The sequence below is a fragment of the Dipodomys merriami genome, unplaced genomic scaffold, assembly GCF_024711535.1.
Source record: "Dipodomys merriami isolate MVZ:Mamm:240054 unplaced genomic scaffold, mDipMer1.0.p SCAF_122, whole genome shotgun sequence".
NCBI lineage: Eukaryota > Metazoa > Chordata > Mammalia > Rodentia > Heteromyidae > Dipodomys > Dipodomys merriami.
This window is the reverse complement of record NW_027202516.1, coordinates 1,001,160-1,017,799: the sequence shown is the minus strand read 5'-3', so window position 1 is coordinate 1,017,799 and position 16,640 is coordinate 1,001,160. Positions and strand designations below refer to the sequence as shown.

At 38.4% G+C, this 16,640-nt stretch overlaps 1 protein-coding gene across 2 annotated transcripts in view; it reads left to right on the top strand.

The window, feature by feature from the left end:
• Znf451 (zinc finger protein 451) overlaps positions 1 to 16,640 on the top strand; it is a 57,626-nt gene that overhangs the window by 26,298 nt on the left and 14,688 nt on the right. For both annotated transcript variants that reach the window (XM_070017245.1, XM_070017246.1), the window contains 6 exons: positions 3,596 to 3,721; positions 4,420 to 4,531; positions 6,260 to 6,410; positions 7,863 to 7,989; positions 9,573 to 9,726; positions 10,090 to 10,237. In XM_070017245.1, coding sequence (XP_069873346.1) covers positions 3,596 to 3,721; positions 4,420 to 4,531; positions 6,260 to 6,410; positions 7,863 to 7,989; positions 9,573 to 9,726; positions 10,090 to 10,237 — 818 coding nt within the window. The remainder of the gene's footprint in view (positions 1 to 3,595; positions 3,722 to 4,419; positions 4,532 to 6,259; positions 6,411 to 7,862; positions 7,990 to 9,572; positions 9,727 to 10,089; positions 10,238 to 16,640) is intronic.

Genomic DNA, 16,640 nt, shown 5'->3' with positions numbered 1-16,640 from the left:
CCTATCTCTAGGAGGAGATGAAAAAGGGGTCTAAAAAGAACATATGTAAGTAAAGATGATAATAAACATTATCTAAGTATTTTTTGCTTTAAAAATGAATGCTGAGTGCCAGTGGCTCACATCTGGAATCCTAGCTACTCAGGATGCTGAGATTTGAGGATCATGGTTTGAAGCCAGCCCAGAGAAGGAAAGCCTGTGAGAATTGTCTCCAATAAATACAAAAAATGCAAGAAGTGGTGCCATGTCTCAAGTGGTAGAGCACTAACCTTGAGCACAAAAGCTCAGGGGCAGCACCCAGGCCCTGAGTTCAAGCCTCAGACTGGCACCTCCCTCCCCCAAAAAGAAAAAGATGATATTTGTCTTCAAACCTGTGAAAATATATTCCTAGTAGTTAGGATTAAGCCAATTGAAGTGTAAATTGATTTGCTTTAATTCTGTTTTGTGTGTATATGTATGTGTGCATGAATGTACATATATATATGAATATGTATGTGTTTGTATGTATGTACATATGTATGAGGAAGGTTGTGTTGTTCAGGCTTGTCTTTGGTGCATGGACTCAAGCAGTCCTTCTACCTCAGCCTTCCAAGTAACTTGGTTTATAGGTGTGTAGGTCATCACACTATCCTTAAATCTTTATTTCTTTAGAAATATACTATTAATTTATTTAGTCTGAGACCAAGACTTGAATTCAGTGTGTAGATGTTTGCTTTCTTTCATTGGCTGGCACTCTTCAACCTGAGCCATGCCTCCAGTTTCTACGAAATATATTTTAATTGTACCAAATAGTTGGTTTATTTTAGCATTTAATGCTGCATGTAATATTCTGTCCTTTTGTCTTCCTTTCCCCTTTATGCTGGTCCTTGTATGCCAAATAGTCTATACTTTTTCTTTTTTTTAAATTTAAACTCCAAATGCCAGAGAAACAGGCAAATATATGTCTTCCTAAGTCTAACCTTTTTCATTTAACATGATGATCTCCAATTCCATCCTTCCACAAATACATAATTGCTGTCTTCTCTACTGTACATGTATATGTATATACATATATCATACTCTATTGTATATGCATACAGACCACATTTTCTTTATATATAGTTCATTGATTGATGGGCCCTTAGGTTGATTCTGTAACTTGGCTGTTGTGAACAGTCCCACAATAGTGAACAGTCCCACAATAAACATGAGTGTGTTAGTGTATTCCAGATATACTTGATCTTGTGCTTTGCGAGGTAGCTACACTTACCATAGGTTGACTTCTGAAGGTATTAGGCCTTACAGCACGGTGACAGCCCCAGTATATGTATGTGTCCCTTGGGCATCTTGCTTCTGCCATGGAGACCAAAAGACTATTTTCATTTTGATTAGCATGCAATGCAGTCTTAGTGGGTTTTGCTTATTTACTTTTTTATTTGTGTGTGTCATCACTGGGTTTTCAACTCCGAGCCTTGCACTTGTTCATCTTGCTTGGTTGGCGCTCTTGCCGCTTGAGCATGCTGCCAAGTTATTTTGGAGATGGACTCTAATTAAAGCTGGTTTTGAACCACAGTCTTTCAGATCTTAGCCGCCTCAATAGCTAGGATTACATGTGTAAAGCTCCGGGTGCTCAGCTTCCTAATGCTGTTTTACTTTGTATTGACCTGATGGCTAAAAACATTGAATATCTCTTTATGTATTTATTGGACATTCTTTTGAGAACTATGAAGTTATTTGGCCCTTTATGCATTGGACCTCTTGTTTAAACATGGTTTTGAGTTCTTTACACATTTGGATGTTGATCTGGCATATGAATTGCTGTGTCTACCATTCTGTAAACTGTCTCTTTACTATGGTCATTCTTTCTTTTGCTGTGCAGTAGCTTTTAAAAAAAAAATTATTTTGCTAGTCCTGGGGCTGGAACTCAGGGCCTGGACTCTGTTGCTGAGCCTCTCTGTGCTCAGCCACTTGAGCCACAGTGCCACTTCCACCTTTTTCTGAGTAGTTTATTAGCGATACTATATGGTATAAATAAGCAGTTTAAACCAACCCCATTATATTCCCAAATAACTAAAGATTGAGATCCTTAATACATTTATCTATTCTTGTTCATAAATAATATTAAAATAAAGTTTGTTAAATTTGATTACATGTGTTCATTATAGAAAAATTAGTAGATTAAAAAAATTCTCCATATAGAAATAGCTACTAAAAATACTTTAAAATATCTACTAAAATATTTTTCTTACAGCTTTTTAGATTTTAATATAGTTATGATTTATATATAAGCTAATCTGTTTTAGTGAAGAAAGTTATTGAATTTAAATTTAACAGTAATAGATGACAAGGATTTGTAATGTGTCATTTGCTCATTTAATGATTATTTTCTTGTGCAGTTTGCACAACAGATCACATTTTTCACAACAGTGTCATATTGTTGACAAGTGTTACATTTACTGTGTTCACTAGAGATTCTGCTTTTAGCTTTCTTTTATAGTGCCTTTTTCTGGATTTGGATTTAAGGTAGTTGTGGCTTCATGGAGTAAGTTAGGATGTAATTCTTGTGTTTATGTTTACTGGAAGAGATTTTAGAATGTTGGGTGCAATATGCCAGAGAATTTGTCTGTTTTGAAAATTTATCTGTTAATGATGATTGATTTATTTTAGTAGTTAACAAATTTATTCAAATTGCCTGTGGCTTGTGTAAGTTTTCAGAAACTGTCTTTCAAGGTATTGTTTCATTTCCTCTAGCCGAGGGTTTTTTTTTTTTTTTTCCCCTTGTCCATCAGGCTTGACCTCAGGGCCTGGGTGCTATTCCTGAGCTCTTTGCTTGGGCTAGTTAGTGCTCTACCTCTTTGAGCCACATCATCACGAATGGTTTTCTGGTGGTTAATTAGAGATAAGTGTCTCATGGACTTTTCTTCTGCCCAGGCTGGCTTTGAACTTCACATCTCAGCCTGCTGAGTACCTAGGATTATGGAAGTGAGCCACCAGTTCCCACCTTCCTCTAGGCTCTTGTATTTGTGGGCATGGAATTAGCATTTTTCAATTATCCTCTTGAGGTCTCTGATTAATGTTCTTGTTCTGTCCCAATTTACTGTTTAAAGTTTACATAGTTGGTCCTACTTTGTTGTGATGAGTGTTAGCAAAGTTTTTCTCTGTATCTTTGCTTTTTATGTATACATGTCTCTGTATTTAAAGAGGATGACTTAGTGGATAGTGCATGGTTGATTATTCTGTTGTTGTTTTTCATCCATGCTGGCAATCTGTAAATTGGCATATTTAAACGATTAGCACTTAAAATGATTATAAATGCTATTAGGATCACATTTATTATTATTGTTTGTTTGTTATCCTTTCTTTGTTTCTATTTTTGTCTGGTACTCTTCTACTGCCTTTTGTCATTTTTAAAATGAATGTTATATATATTTCCATTTTTTCTCTTCTTAGCGTATCAATTGACTGATCTACAAAATATCACATAAATATAAAATATACCAGGTAGGTTCTTAAAAATATGAAAACAGATTTAAATGGTTCTTTAGTAGCTGTTTGGTGAATGAATATATATTTATCTAAGTGCTAATTTTGTATTAAAGTGATGGTTTTTCCATTGTAGGAGATTTTTAAACCTAAAGACTATATTGATCATCAGAAGGATAAGGTTGCTCTAACTTTGGCTCGTCTGGCTCAACATGTTGAAGTGGAAAAACAGCAAAAAGAAGAGAAGAATAGAGCATTCAGGGTATGTGTCTATTTATAATAGTGATGCAAATAGAAGTCTTTAATTAAAGACTTGATTGAAGGGCTGGGAAGGTGGCTCAGTGGTAGAGTGCTTGCCTTGCATACATGAGGCCCTGGGTTCGATTCCTCAGCACCACATAAGCAAAAAGAAAAAAGCCGGAAGTGGAGCTGTGGCTAAAGTGGTAGAGCGCTAGCCTTGAGCTGAAGAGCTGAGGGACAGCGCCCAGGCCCAGAGTTCAGGCCCCACGACTGGACCCCCCCCCAAAAAAAAATGTATTATGACAATGTAGGTTGTAGTAAACTTTGAACATGTTAATCCTGGAGCATGAACTCAGGACCTGGGTGCTATCCCTTGAACTTTTGTGCTCAAGGCTAGTGTTCTGCCACTTGGCACCATAGCTCCATTTCCAGTTTTTTGGTAGTTAGAGATAAGAGTCTCACAGACTTTCTTGCTTGAGCTGGCTTTGAACTGCTATCCTCATGTCTCAGACTCATGTGTAGCCAAGATTACAGGAGTGAGCCACCAGCACCCAGCTTGAACTTTTATTTTGATAAATGCTTTTCTTTATAGATTTCTAACTATAGAGTACTTGGGATAAAGAGAACCAGTATTTTATGATCATGATATTTTAAAATCTTTTCTTCAAGGAAGCTAGTAGTAATTATTAGTCAACTGAGTTCTTTTCTTAATATCTTTAGGAAAAAATTGATTTTCAGCATGCTCATGGGTTACAAGAATTGGAATTTATTCGAGGACATTCTGACACAGAAGCAGCAAGACTATGTGTGGACCAGTGGCTAAAAATGCCAGGTATTATGATTATCACCCCTAGTCTTGAAAGTTTTAACAAGGATTGATTTTAGTATAGCAGGAGAAATTACTGAACTTCATGTTAATCTTAGTGCAGGAAGAATGTTCATGTCATGTAAACATACCAGGTATACCCCCACCTTTCTAGTGCTGGGATTAAATATAATACCACTGTAACCAGCTGGATCTGTTTTTTGTATATCTTTACAATGGGACTTAGTTACATAAATCTAGCTACTTACTAATTTTAAAAGTGTTCTCTATATTATTTAGTGGAAAAGTTTAGAGTATATCTTGTCTTTCCACGTGGGAGATAGGGCTAAAAGCAGGACTGGTGATACAGCTCAGTGATCCATGCTCAGCATGTCGAAGGCAGCAGCACGCACAGTTATCAGTTAGTACAAAGACTAAAGTATGATCAGTGCTATCCTATCCATTTCCTTATTGTCTGAACACATGTATATGTATTTTGATAGACAGTTGCAATACCACATAAGGAGTGAAAGCAGTTTTAAAACCTTAAATGTATACAGCTGTTTGGAGATTAAAAAACTAAGTTATGCTATTGAAAAGTTTTAATTTGGTTAGATGCTTAGAGGCTTTGTATGTACTGTCATAAAAATACTATTATAAATTATTTAAGGAATTTCTGTGAAACAGTTCAGAAGAGATATTAAAGAAGTAATGAAACTACCAGTGTGTCAGAATCCTCCTGATGATTTGCAGTTCTTAAACAGCATACCTAAAATTGCCATTATATGTCAGATGTTACAATTTTCTTGGAATTGTCGATGGTAGATAAAAAGAAATTAAACGATAACAATGGACAAGCTTTACTAATTGAATTTTTTAAGGGGAAAAGAGAAAAATAGAATAAATACAAAGGGAAGAGATAACAGTAAGTAAAACATGGCTCTGTGTGCTATATATATTTGTTGTTACTGAGACCTGCATTAGTTGATGTCTAGGTTGGAGCTGATGGATCAATGGCTGGATTCCTAAGGAAAGAATTCTCACCCTTCTTGCCTCCCTGCCTTCTTTATGTCCCCCTCAGCTACACCGAGCTCAGGCCCTCTTTAAATTAACTCAACCATATAGAACATTTATGATTATTAAAATGACAAAAATTGGAAGAAAAACATTTTTACCATCATATAGAAGTGAAATGAAGGAAGCAGAAGCTTATTGATTTTCAAATACATTTAGCCTTTAATATTTCTTGTTTAAATTTTTGAAATTTTCTTACCCTTAATGTAATTTGGAGATGTTAGAGGGCATTTTTGTCAAAGAGATCATAAACAGTTAAAATTAGAACCCAACAGTTAACACTGTGTTGTAATTTTCCGTGTGTGTGTGTGTGTGTGTGTGTGTGTGTGTGTGTGTGTGAGAGAGAGAGAGAGAGAGAGAGAGAGAGAGAGAGAGAGAGAGAGAGAGAGAGAGAGAGGAGATGTACTGCTTGAGGCTTGAGCACTGTCCCTAGCTCTTTTGCTGAAGACTAGCACTCTACCACTTTGAGCCACAGCTCCCCTTCTGGTTTTCTGGTAGTTAATTGAAGATAAGAGTCTCATAGATTTTCCTGCCCAGGATGGCTTTAAACTGTGATCCTCACATTACAGAGTAGCTAAGATTACAAGCGTGAGCCACCAGTGCCCAGCTTGTCATAATTTTGTTTACCAGTCCAAAAGACAAGTATATAAAATAGTAACACGAATTTATATTTTGTTGCAGGACTCAAAATAGGCACAATTAATTCTGGAACAAGGAATTCATTCCGGAAAGGAGGACAAATGCAGAAGTCTGAGAAGCCAGTTTCATGCCCGATAATGCAGTGTAACAAGGAATTTGACAATGGCCATCTTCTCTTAGGACATCTGAAAAGGTGACTAGGATATTCTGAGTGGTGGATGCTGAGGATAAGTGAATTGAAAAATAATTTATTCATTTATTTCTGATTGCTGTAGTGTTGAGGATTTGTGCATGTAGGAAAAACTACAAATACTAAACTGAATTTGTTCAATGAAAATTGGATCTACCTCTGCCATTACTTGCTTTGTATTTGAAACTCAAGTTTTTTTTTTGTCCCATTTTGATTTGATCTCATTTAGATTTAGATTTCCTAGAAGGCTTGATGAAATAAGATTTTTCCAGTGATACTCTTGTCTTTAGTATATAGTTTGTATTTTCTTTTAATTATGTCTCATAAAAATTTTTTTTTGGGGGGGGGGTCCGGTCATGGGGCCTGAACTGTGGGCCTGGGCGCTGTCCCTCAGCTCTTCAGCTCAAGGCTAGCGCTCTACCACTTGAGCCACAGCGCCACTTCCAGCTTTTTTTCTTTTTGCTTATGTGGTGCTGGGGAATCGAACCCAGGGCCTCATGCATGCAAGGCAAGCGATCTACCACTGAGCCATCTTCCCAGCCCTCATAAACTTTTGTATAGACTTTTTATGTGGAAATGCAGTTAGGTTTGTTTAGAGAAATACAGTCTCATAGTAAATTTCAAGAGACACAGATATTTAGTCTATTTTATAGATGCTAATAGGGCATTGCAAGATAAATACTAGGGCAAACCAATGTAAGCAAAAGTAAAAATATAGACATGCTCTAAGTATGAAACCTTTTATCAATTTGCTGAGCTTTTTCAGAGTAGAAACTGAGAAAATACACCTTCAGCTTTCCCTTCCAGTAGTTGAGAGATAGGAAATTGATAGTGTAGGGCTCACTTTACTTGTACTGTACTTTATCTTTTAAAAATCTAGAGGCAGCATAATGTGACACAAATTTACTCAGTGAGCCTTTGAAATGATTAAAAAACATCTATAGGGAACAGATGTGCCAGGACTATTTATTCATTGTACTTTTGTGGTGCTGGGGATTGAACTGAGATGGCTGTCACTTGTGCTCAGCAAGTGCTGCTATGTCCTACCACTACATACCACAGTGTTATATCCCTAGCCCATGCCCAGCATCTCAGGATGAGATTACTGTTGGAATAGTTGGGTGTCTCAAGGTAATCAAAACAAGAAGGGGAAAAAGATTATGATTTTATAATTTTCTAAATGGAAGTTTATTAGCTTGATAAGATATGATTTATTAAGTCCATTTTACTGGATCTTGAGTACTTTTCTGACATCTTAAGTATTTAGACATGAGGGAATTGGCACTTGGAAGCCACTTAGTTCTTGATTTGACATTATCTAGTAGTTCAGTAGAGACATGCAAAATGTTTTGAGAAAAGGGGAAGGAGAATGTGCTTATAGCTTCATAAATGAAACAAATAGTTCATTCTCTAGAGTGCAGACCTTTCTAATGTTCCTTCTCTTTTGCCAAGTAGGTTTGATCATTCTCCATGTGATCCAACAATTACATTACGTGGACCTTTGACCAATTCCTTTGTTTGTGTAGTATGTTATAAAAATTTCGTTACTCAGCAGCAATATAGGGATCATCTTTTTGATAAGGTAAGAGCATTCCTAAGAGTAGATATTCTTCTACATAATCATGGAGTTGATTGTAGGTTTATTTCATGTTTAAGTTTACAATCACTACTGATGTACCTAAGGGCAAAAATTATTATTGTATAAAACAAAATGACTTGACCTCTTTAAATTACTTTGAGCAGATTGATTTGATAACTAGAACCAACAGTCCTAGAGATCACCATGGAAACCCTTTCATGGCCTCTTTAAATTACTTTGAGCAGATTGATTTGATAACTAGAACCAACAGTCCTAGAGATCACCATGGAAACCCTTTCATGGAAGTGCTCTATTAAATTATCTTGTTCAAGAGGCTGTAACCATTGGTCACATGATGAGAAATTGAATCCATTCTTAACTACTTTACCTTCAAGTAATTATATTACCATTCATTGTAGTAACTTATAAATGCTTCTATTAAGAAATACCACCATTGGCTGGGAATGTGGCTTACTGGTAGAGTACTTGCCTAGCATGCATGAAGCCCTGGGCTCAATTTCCCAGTACCACATGCACGGAAAAAGCCAAATGTAGGGCTGTGGCTCAAATGTAGAGTGCTAGCCTTGCGCAAAAGAACCTCAGGGACAGTGCCCAGGCCCTGAGTTCAAGCCCTAGGACTGGCAAAAAAAATACCACTAGTATTTAAAGGACTAGTGTATTTATACTTTGTACATGATTTAATGACATTCATATTGCAAAATAATACCATTGCTTGGCAAAATCCATGAGTTCAGCATTTTTAGTGGTTCATTGGAGATGAGTCTCGCAGACTTTCCTGCTCGGTCTGGCTTCTGACCATGATGCTCAGGTCTCTGCCTCCTGAGCAGTGAGGATTATAGGCATGTGTCACCAGTGCCCAGTTTTCCATCATTCTTTTTATGAGGGACTCACTGCACATAAACTGTTGGTAAAAATATGGTTTGTGCTGAACACCCACCTTCCTTAGAGTATACTACACACTAGGCAGAGAGTGCCCACAGGGCTAGTCTCTGGACATTGAATTTCTGATAAACTTTCTTAGTAGGCCACAGTTCACCTATGCTATCTTATTGCGAAAGGAATTTAGTGTGTCCTTTATATAACTGCATTGGGAAAGGTTCTTCAGAATCTTGCCAGGTGCCATTGGCTTATGCCTGTAATCCTAGCTACTCAGGAGTCTGAGATCTGAGTATCATAGTTCAAAGCCAGCTCGGGATCACGGTTAAGCCAGCCTGGGCAGCAAAGTCCGTGAGACTATCTCCAATAAACCACTAGAAAACTGGAAGTGGCGTTGTGGCTCAAGTGGTAGAGTGCTTGCCTTGAGCTGAAGAGTGCAAGGACAGCACCCAAGCCCAGAGTTCAAGCCCCACGACCAACAACAACAACAACAACAAAAGATTCTTCAGAATCTTATACCTGGTTTTCTCTGTACTTCAACTCATCTGTTTTTACCTTGTGCTGGTTGTTTTTTGTGTACTTATAGTAGTTGCAATGGTGAAAAATAATAAATGGAAAATTTGAGAGCCTTTAAAAAATTAAATGTTGTTTTTAACTGTGCATAACAGTAGTTTTCCCTTATGTTTTAGGTAGCTACAGATGACACACATAGCAGCAGCCTACTACCTCAGATTATTCAGTGTTTTGCATGTCCAAGTTGCTTTCTTCTTTTTAGCAACAAAGAACAATGTTTGAAGCATATGTTCGGAAAGAATCATTTCCATCAAAGTTTTAAACTAGGTGGTATGTTAATATCTCTTCTGATAATATATACTTCTCAGATCATTCTTGAAGTTAACTTATTGTTGCATTAGTTTTAGAACCATGAGTATGTCTATCAGATTTAGTTTTTAATTTTTTCTGAAACAGTAAACAGAAATTTGGGCAGAAAAGATTTAGCACACTTTTATTATGTTTATAATATCTGAGAAATTGAGTATTTCTCTGCATTTAAGACTTACATTCTAAGTATGAGACATCATTTGTATAATATTTCATTACATAAACAACTGTCTTCTCTTAATCTAACCGATGCTGAGAAAAGGAGAGAGAAAGGTGCACTCATTCAGATTACTTTGTTAAGGTATGGTTTATTTTGTCTTTTAGATAACAAGCCAGTGGCGCGTCCAATATCATTTCCATCGTTTGCAAAGAAGCTTTTGATCTCTCTGTGCAGAGATGTTCCATTTCAAGTCAGGTGTGTGGCCTGCCACCAGATGCTGCGTTCACACATGGAGCTTACTGCCCACTTCAGGTCTGTACAGTCTTGCTTGGCTGTCAAGAGAAGTCCTGTTGAGTTTTACTAGTAGAAAGATGCCACAGGTGCTTTTCCATCCACCTTTCTCTGTGTGTGTGTTGGGGGGGAGGGAGGTTGGTACTGAGGCTTGAACTTGAGGCCTGGGCACTGTCCCTGAGCTCCTTTTGCTCAAGACTGGTATTCACATAAGAGTCTCATGGATTTTCCTTTTGGGGATGACATTGAACATGCTCAGTTCTCAGCCTCCTGAGTAGATAGGATTATAGATGTGAGCCACTGGTACCTGGCACTTTTTCTATCCTTTTAATGTGAGAATACATGTTTACCTGGAAATTCACCAAATGAGAGGCATAAGAGACCTAAGGAAAAGTGATATTGCCATGAATACAAGCCAGCTAAGAGTTCTAAGTATTGTGTATGTTGTCCAAATAAGGGAGGAGTGGGTTACAGTAGTACCTTGTCTTTAAGATAACTGTAAAAAGTATACACATTTGAAAATGAATCCTATAAAAAAGATTCCAATGAGACTCTTGGTTTTTGTTTTTTTTTTTTTGTCTTTATGATGGATTTTTTTACTTTTTTTTTTGGCAGCAGAATTTGGACTCTGTGTCTCTCTCTCACTTGCTTTGCAGGTACTCTGTTGCTTGAGCCTTGCTCCCAGCCCTTGTAAGGTTTTAGCTGTTTCTTTTTTTGGGGGGGGGTCCGGTCATGGGGCCTGAACTCTGGGCCTGGGCGCTGTTCCTCAGCTCAAGACTAGTGCTCTACCGCTTGAGCCACAGCGCCACTTCCAGCTTTTTTTGTTTTGCTTTTGTGGTGCTGAGGAATCTAACCCAGGGCCTCAGGCATGCAAGGCAAGCGCTCTACACAAATTTAACTTTTTTTTTTTTTTGTCGGTTGTGGGGCTTGAACTCTGGGCCTGGGTGCTGTCCCTCAGCTCTTCAGCTCAAGGCTAGTGCTCTGCCACTTGAGCCACAGCGCCACTTCCTTAGCTGTTTTTCAGGTAGGGTCTTGTTCTTTTGTCTGGGTTGTCTTAGGCTGTTGTCTTCTAGTCTGTGGCCTGTGTAGCTAGGATTACAGGTGTGAACTATTGTGCCTGGACCATAATGGATTTTTTTTCTTCTTTATTATTGTCTTTAAATAGTTGTACAAACAGGTTTCAGTTGAACCTGTCCATTTATGTGTACAATTACTCTTTTTTTTCTTTTTTTTTTAATTTAATTTAATTTTATTTGTGAACATACTGTACAGAGGGGTTACAATTACATGGGCAGGATAATGCGTACATTTCTTACCAAGCATCCAAGCATTGCAGCCTCCTCCTTTGGTTTACCCTTCATATCCCTTCCCAGCATCCCCCCTCCCCCCCAATCCCAATCCTTCTCCTTCCCTCCCCCCCCCATCCTTCTCCTTCCCCCCCCCCCCCCCCCGCACCGACGTTGTAAAGCTCGTTATGGACATGACAACTAGTACCGTACAATTAATCTTGATCAGTGTCACCCTTTTTTTTTTTTTTTGGTGGTAGTGGGGCTTGAACTCTGGGCTTGGGCACTGTCTCTCAGCTCTTCAGCTCAAGGCAAGCGCTCTACCACTTGAGCTACAGCGCCACTTCCGGTTTTCTAGTGGTTTATTGGAGATAGGAGTCTCAGAATCCCATTATGTTGCACAGGTTGGCGTTGAACTCAAGGATTCTTTTGTTTTAGCCTCCTGAGTGCTGGGATTTCAGATGTGGCCAGTAGACCTTACTGTGGAAATTTGACATAAGAAAATAGGGAAGCTGGGCGCTGGTGGCTCACGCCTGTAATCCTAGCTACTCAGGAGGCTGAGATTTGAGGATCGCGGTTCAAAGCCAGCCTGGGCAGGAGAGACCGTGAGACTCCTATCTCCAATAAACCACCAGAAAACCGGAAGTGGCGCTGTAGCTCAAGTGGTAGAGCGCTCGCCTTGAGCTGAAGAGCTGAGGGACAGCGCCCAGGCCTAGAGTTCAAGCCCCACGACCGACAAAAAAAAAAAAAAGAAAATAGGGAGGATAGTAAATTATTTTGACTCAGTTCTCTGAAGTTTACAGCACATGACAATAGTGTTTATGCTTCTACTCACCACAATTTGGAAGCAAGATGTAGATATTATCTGTAAATACTTCAGGTTAGAGCAATAAATGATAAGGACACTTATTTAAAAATAAAACTTTAGTCAGGTACTGGTAGTTCACGCCTGTAATCCTAGCTTCTCAGGAAATGTGAGATCTGAGAATCACAATTCAAATCTAGCACGGGCAGGTAAGTCAGTGAGACTCTCATCTCTAGTTAACTAACTAAAAACTGGAATTTAGTAAAGCTGTGGCTCAAAGTGGTAGAGCGCTAGCCTTGAGCTAAAATGCTCAGGGGCAGTGAGGGCCCAGTCCCTGAGTTCAGGCCCCTGACTGACAAAAATAAAAACCTAAATAAATACATCTTTAGAAACTTATTAGTTTCTTAACATTTAATACCTAGTGAAATTTCAAGATTTCTTGATTATTTCCTGAAAATTTTGTGGTTGGTTTGTTGGAATCATGATGTTTTCTTTTTTTTCTCTCTCTCTTTCTCTCTCCCCCTTCCCTCTCCTTCCTCCCTATCTTATCTCCGAGCCCTTTCTCACCCTCTTTCCTTCTCTTCCTGCTAGTGCTCTACCACTTGAGCCATAACTCCACTTCCAGCTTTTTAATTGGAGCTAAGAGTCTCACAGACGTTCCTGCTTAGTTCACTTTGGACCAGGATCCTTACATCTCAGCATCCTGAGCAGCTAGGATGATAGGCCTGAGCCTTCATCACAGCAGGATCCTTACATCTCAGCCTCCTGAGCAGCTAGGATGATAGGCCTGAGCCTTCATCACAGCAGGATCCTTACATCTCAGCATCCTGAGCAGCTAGGATGATAGGCCTGAGCCTTCATCACAGCAGGATCCTTATATCTCAGCATCCTGAGCAGCTAGGATGATAGGCCTGAGCCTTCATCACAGCAGGATCCTCACATCTCAGCCTCCTGAGCAGCTAGGATGATAGGCCTGAGCCTTCATCACAGCAGGATCCTTACATCTCAGCCTCCTGAGCAGCTAGGATGATAGGCCTGAGCCTTCTCACAGCAGGATCCTCACATCTCAGCCTCCTGAGCAGCTAGGATGATAGGCCTGAGCCTTCATCACAGCAGGATCCTTACATCTCAGCATCCTGAGCAGCTAGGATGATAGGCCTGAGCCTTCATCACAGCTCCCCCCCCCCTTTTTTTGGTTAAAAATGTATTTAAATGTTTATGTTCTATTAAGCAATAGTGGCAGAGTGCTTTCTTTTCCCTCCCTCCTTCCCTACTTCCTTCTCTCCCTCCCTCCTTCCTTCCTTCCTTTTTTCTTTTCTTTCTTTTTTCCTTCCTCTCTTTCTTTCTTTCTCTCTCCTCCCTCTCTCTCCCCCTCCCTTCCTTCCTTCTTCCCTCCCTCCCCCCTCTCTTTCTTCCTTCCTTCCCTTCTTTTTCTCTCTCTTTTTTTTTAGCAAGCACAAGGCCCTCATTCAATGACCAATTCCTTAAAAAAAAAAAATCAGTTCTATGAAGTAAACAGAATGGTATAAGTACCCATATACTTGTTATATAGCTTCAGTAACGAACTGTAGTGACATTTTTCTTTTCTTTATACTTTCTCTACTCTTCTTATTTTTAAATATTCTTTGCTCATGAGATAAACCATTGAAGTATTCAAGTTTTAACCTGTTATTTTGACTAATGATATGTCTGGTTAGCCACTGTGTCCTTTCCCAGTCATCTCCCATCCCTGCACCCGTAGGCAGACATATTCTGTTGTTTTGTGGACTTCTCTTCAATTGTATTCTGAGCAGAACTTCTTATAATGGGAGTTACAGTATTCGTCACAGTGTATGTCAGATTTATCCATACTGTTAAGAAAATTTTATCTTATCAATTCTCATGTTCACGACAATTTATTGCTGTTAGGAGTAAGGAGTCCAGCTGCTAGGTTAACAGTAAGTATAATTTTGAGAAACTACTGAACATTTCCAAAGTGGTTGTGGAAGTTGACATTTACACAGTGCAAGGCATGAGAAGTCTAGTTTTATCCTGTCAGCATTTAATGTTGCCAGGTTTTTCATTTTTGGTATTTTTTTGAATATATCATTATGGTGTTAATATGCATTTTTCCACGTTAGGCATGATTTTATATGTGTATCTGTTTAGCTTTGTTTATGAAATGTCTTCAAATAGCTACTCATGTTGCCTGTTTTGAAAGTTGGATTGTTTACTTTTTTAATAAAAGTGAGGTAGGATTCCTTATTCTAGATAAAAATCTTTTGTCAAGTATTATAGGTTACGTGGCTTTCTAGAATAGGTGATGGGTTTCTCCCACAAAGGATTCCTGTGTGATGATAGTGAGAATGGTGGAACCCTGAAGATGTGTAGGGCCTGTGGGAGGTCATTGGAGTTGGAGGCTAACGCCTCCCTTAGGGTACAAACAAGCTCAGGCACTACCTTTAGAGGGCGCTGGTGCCCATCCTGTGTGATACAGTGTTACTTACCTGAGAGCAGGTTGTTACAAAGCAAGCCTACTCTATGTGTTACATGTCCCCTGCATATACTCAGTCTCTCCTGAAAGTACTCCTGCCTTTTGATGTCATTCACCATATTATAAGGTAGTAGAAAGCCTTCTATTTTCACCTTCCCTGCTTCCAGAACTGTGAGCTAACTGAACCTCTTTTTTTAAAATTGTGATTAAGTGTTTACATAATTTTCCAAATTTCACAGTATTGTGGGACAGTGATGCTCAGTTAAAGTCACAAACACATTCTAACTTTCCTGGAGCAATTTGTCAATCACAGTCTATAACATTTATGAGTTCTATGAGCTTTGTGATACAGTTATTTCTCCCACATTGGGTGGTATGTACATTTCTTTTGAATGAACCTCTTTTATAATCCAGACACAGGAGTTTTATAGGAATATAAGTACCCTAAGACAATACAAATATTCCTGTGTATATTTTTCCTTCTATGACTTTATATATTTATATTGTTAAAGAATCTTTTTTGTGTGTGTATGAGAGTCCTGGGGCTTGAAGTCAGGGCCTGGGTGCTGTTCCTGAGCCTTTGCACTCTACCACTTGAACCCTGCTCCACTTGCAGCTTTTATTGGTAGTTACCTGATGATAAGAGTCTCATAGACTTTACTGCCTGGGCTGCTTTCAAAGCATGATCCTTAAATCTTAAGCTTCCTGAGTAGTCAGGATTACAAGTGTAAGCCACTGGCAAGAATAGAATCTTTTAATACCATTAACTATAATTTGAATGCTTTCTTCACTTGTTTTTGCTTAAGCAATATATGTGTGTATATATGGCAAATATATACATATATATACATATATATATGGCAAATATATACATACATGTATATGACAAATCCTGAAATTATTTCACTTCTTTAAAAGTGGCTTTGATATTTGTCTCTTTGTCTAATTTCATATTTTTGTTGATTTTTTTTTTTTTTTTTTGGGGTCCGGTCGTGGGGCCTGAACTCTGGGCCTGGGCGCTGTCCCTCAGCTCTTCAACTCAAGCCTAGCGCTCTACCACTTGAGCCACAGCGCCACTTCCGGCTTTTTTCTTATGTGGTGCTGAGGAATTGAACCCAGGGCCTCGAGCATGCAAGGCAAGTGCTCTACCACTGAGCCACCTTCCTAGCCAGCCACCTTCCTAGCCAGCCACCTTCCTAGCCTTTGTTGATTTTTAAAAGCATCTAATTTTATGTTATCTGCTGTTCTTTGCCCATCTTTCAGTTTGATTTCTGTTCTTTAAACTTTAGAGTTAAATTTACTTACCCTTTTCTGGGCTTCTTAAAGTGGAAGCTTAGGTTGACTGTGGACCTTTTTTTTTTTTTTAACTATTATTTAAAGGTATAAATTCCCTCTGATCAGTGATTTACCTATATTCTACAAATTTGCATACGTTGTCTTTTCATTTGTATTCAGTTAAAATTATCTTTTCTTGCCTTATACAACTATTCATTGTAGAATTATTGTATGACCTAGAAGTTTCCATTTGTAGAAATATAGCAAGTAAAATAAAGACATAGATCTATATACAAAGATGTCTAGGTAATAAAATATATTAAGTCAAATCTTTATTTTAGAACCAGGTAGGTAGTGCATACTGTAATCTCAGTACATAGAATGCAGAGACCGGAGGATTATGAGTTGAAAGCCAGCCTTGGCTACATAGTAAAACCCTAAGAAACAAACATAATTTCAAAAAGATAAGGTCTTGTATTAAAACATTTACTAAATTTATTTTTCTCAAGTTTACTTGAGTACTTTTATTTTTTGTGCTGACCTCTGGGGCCTGAGCACTGTCAAAGCTAGCACTCTACAACTTGA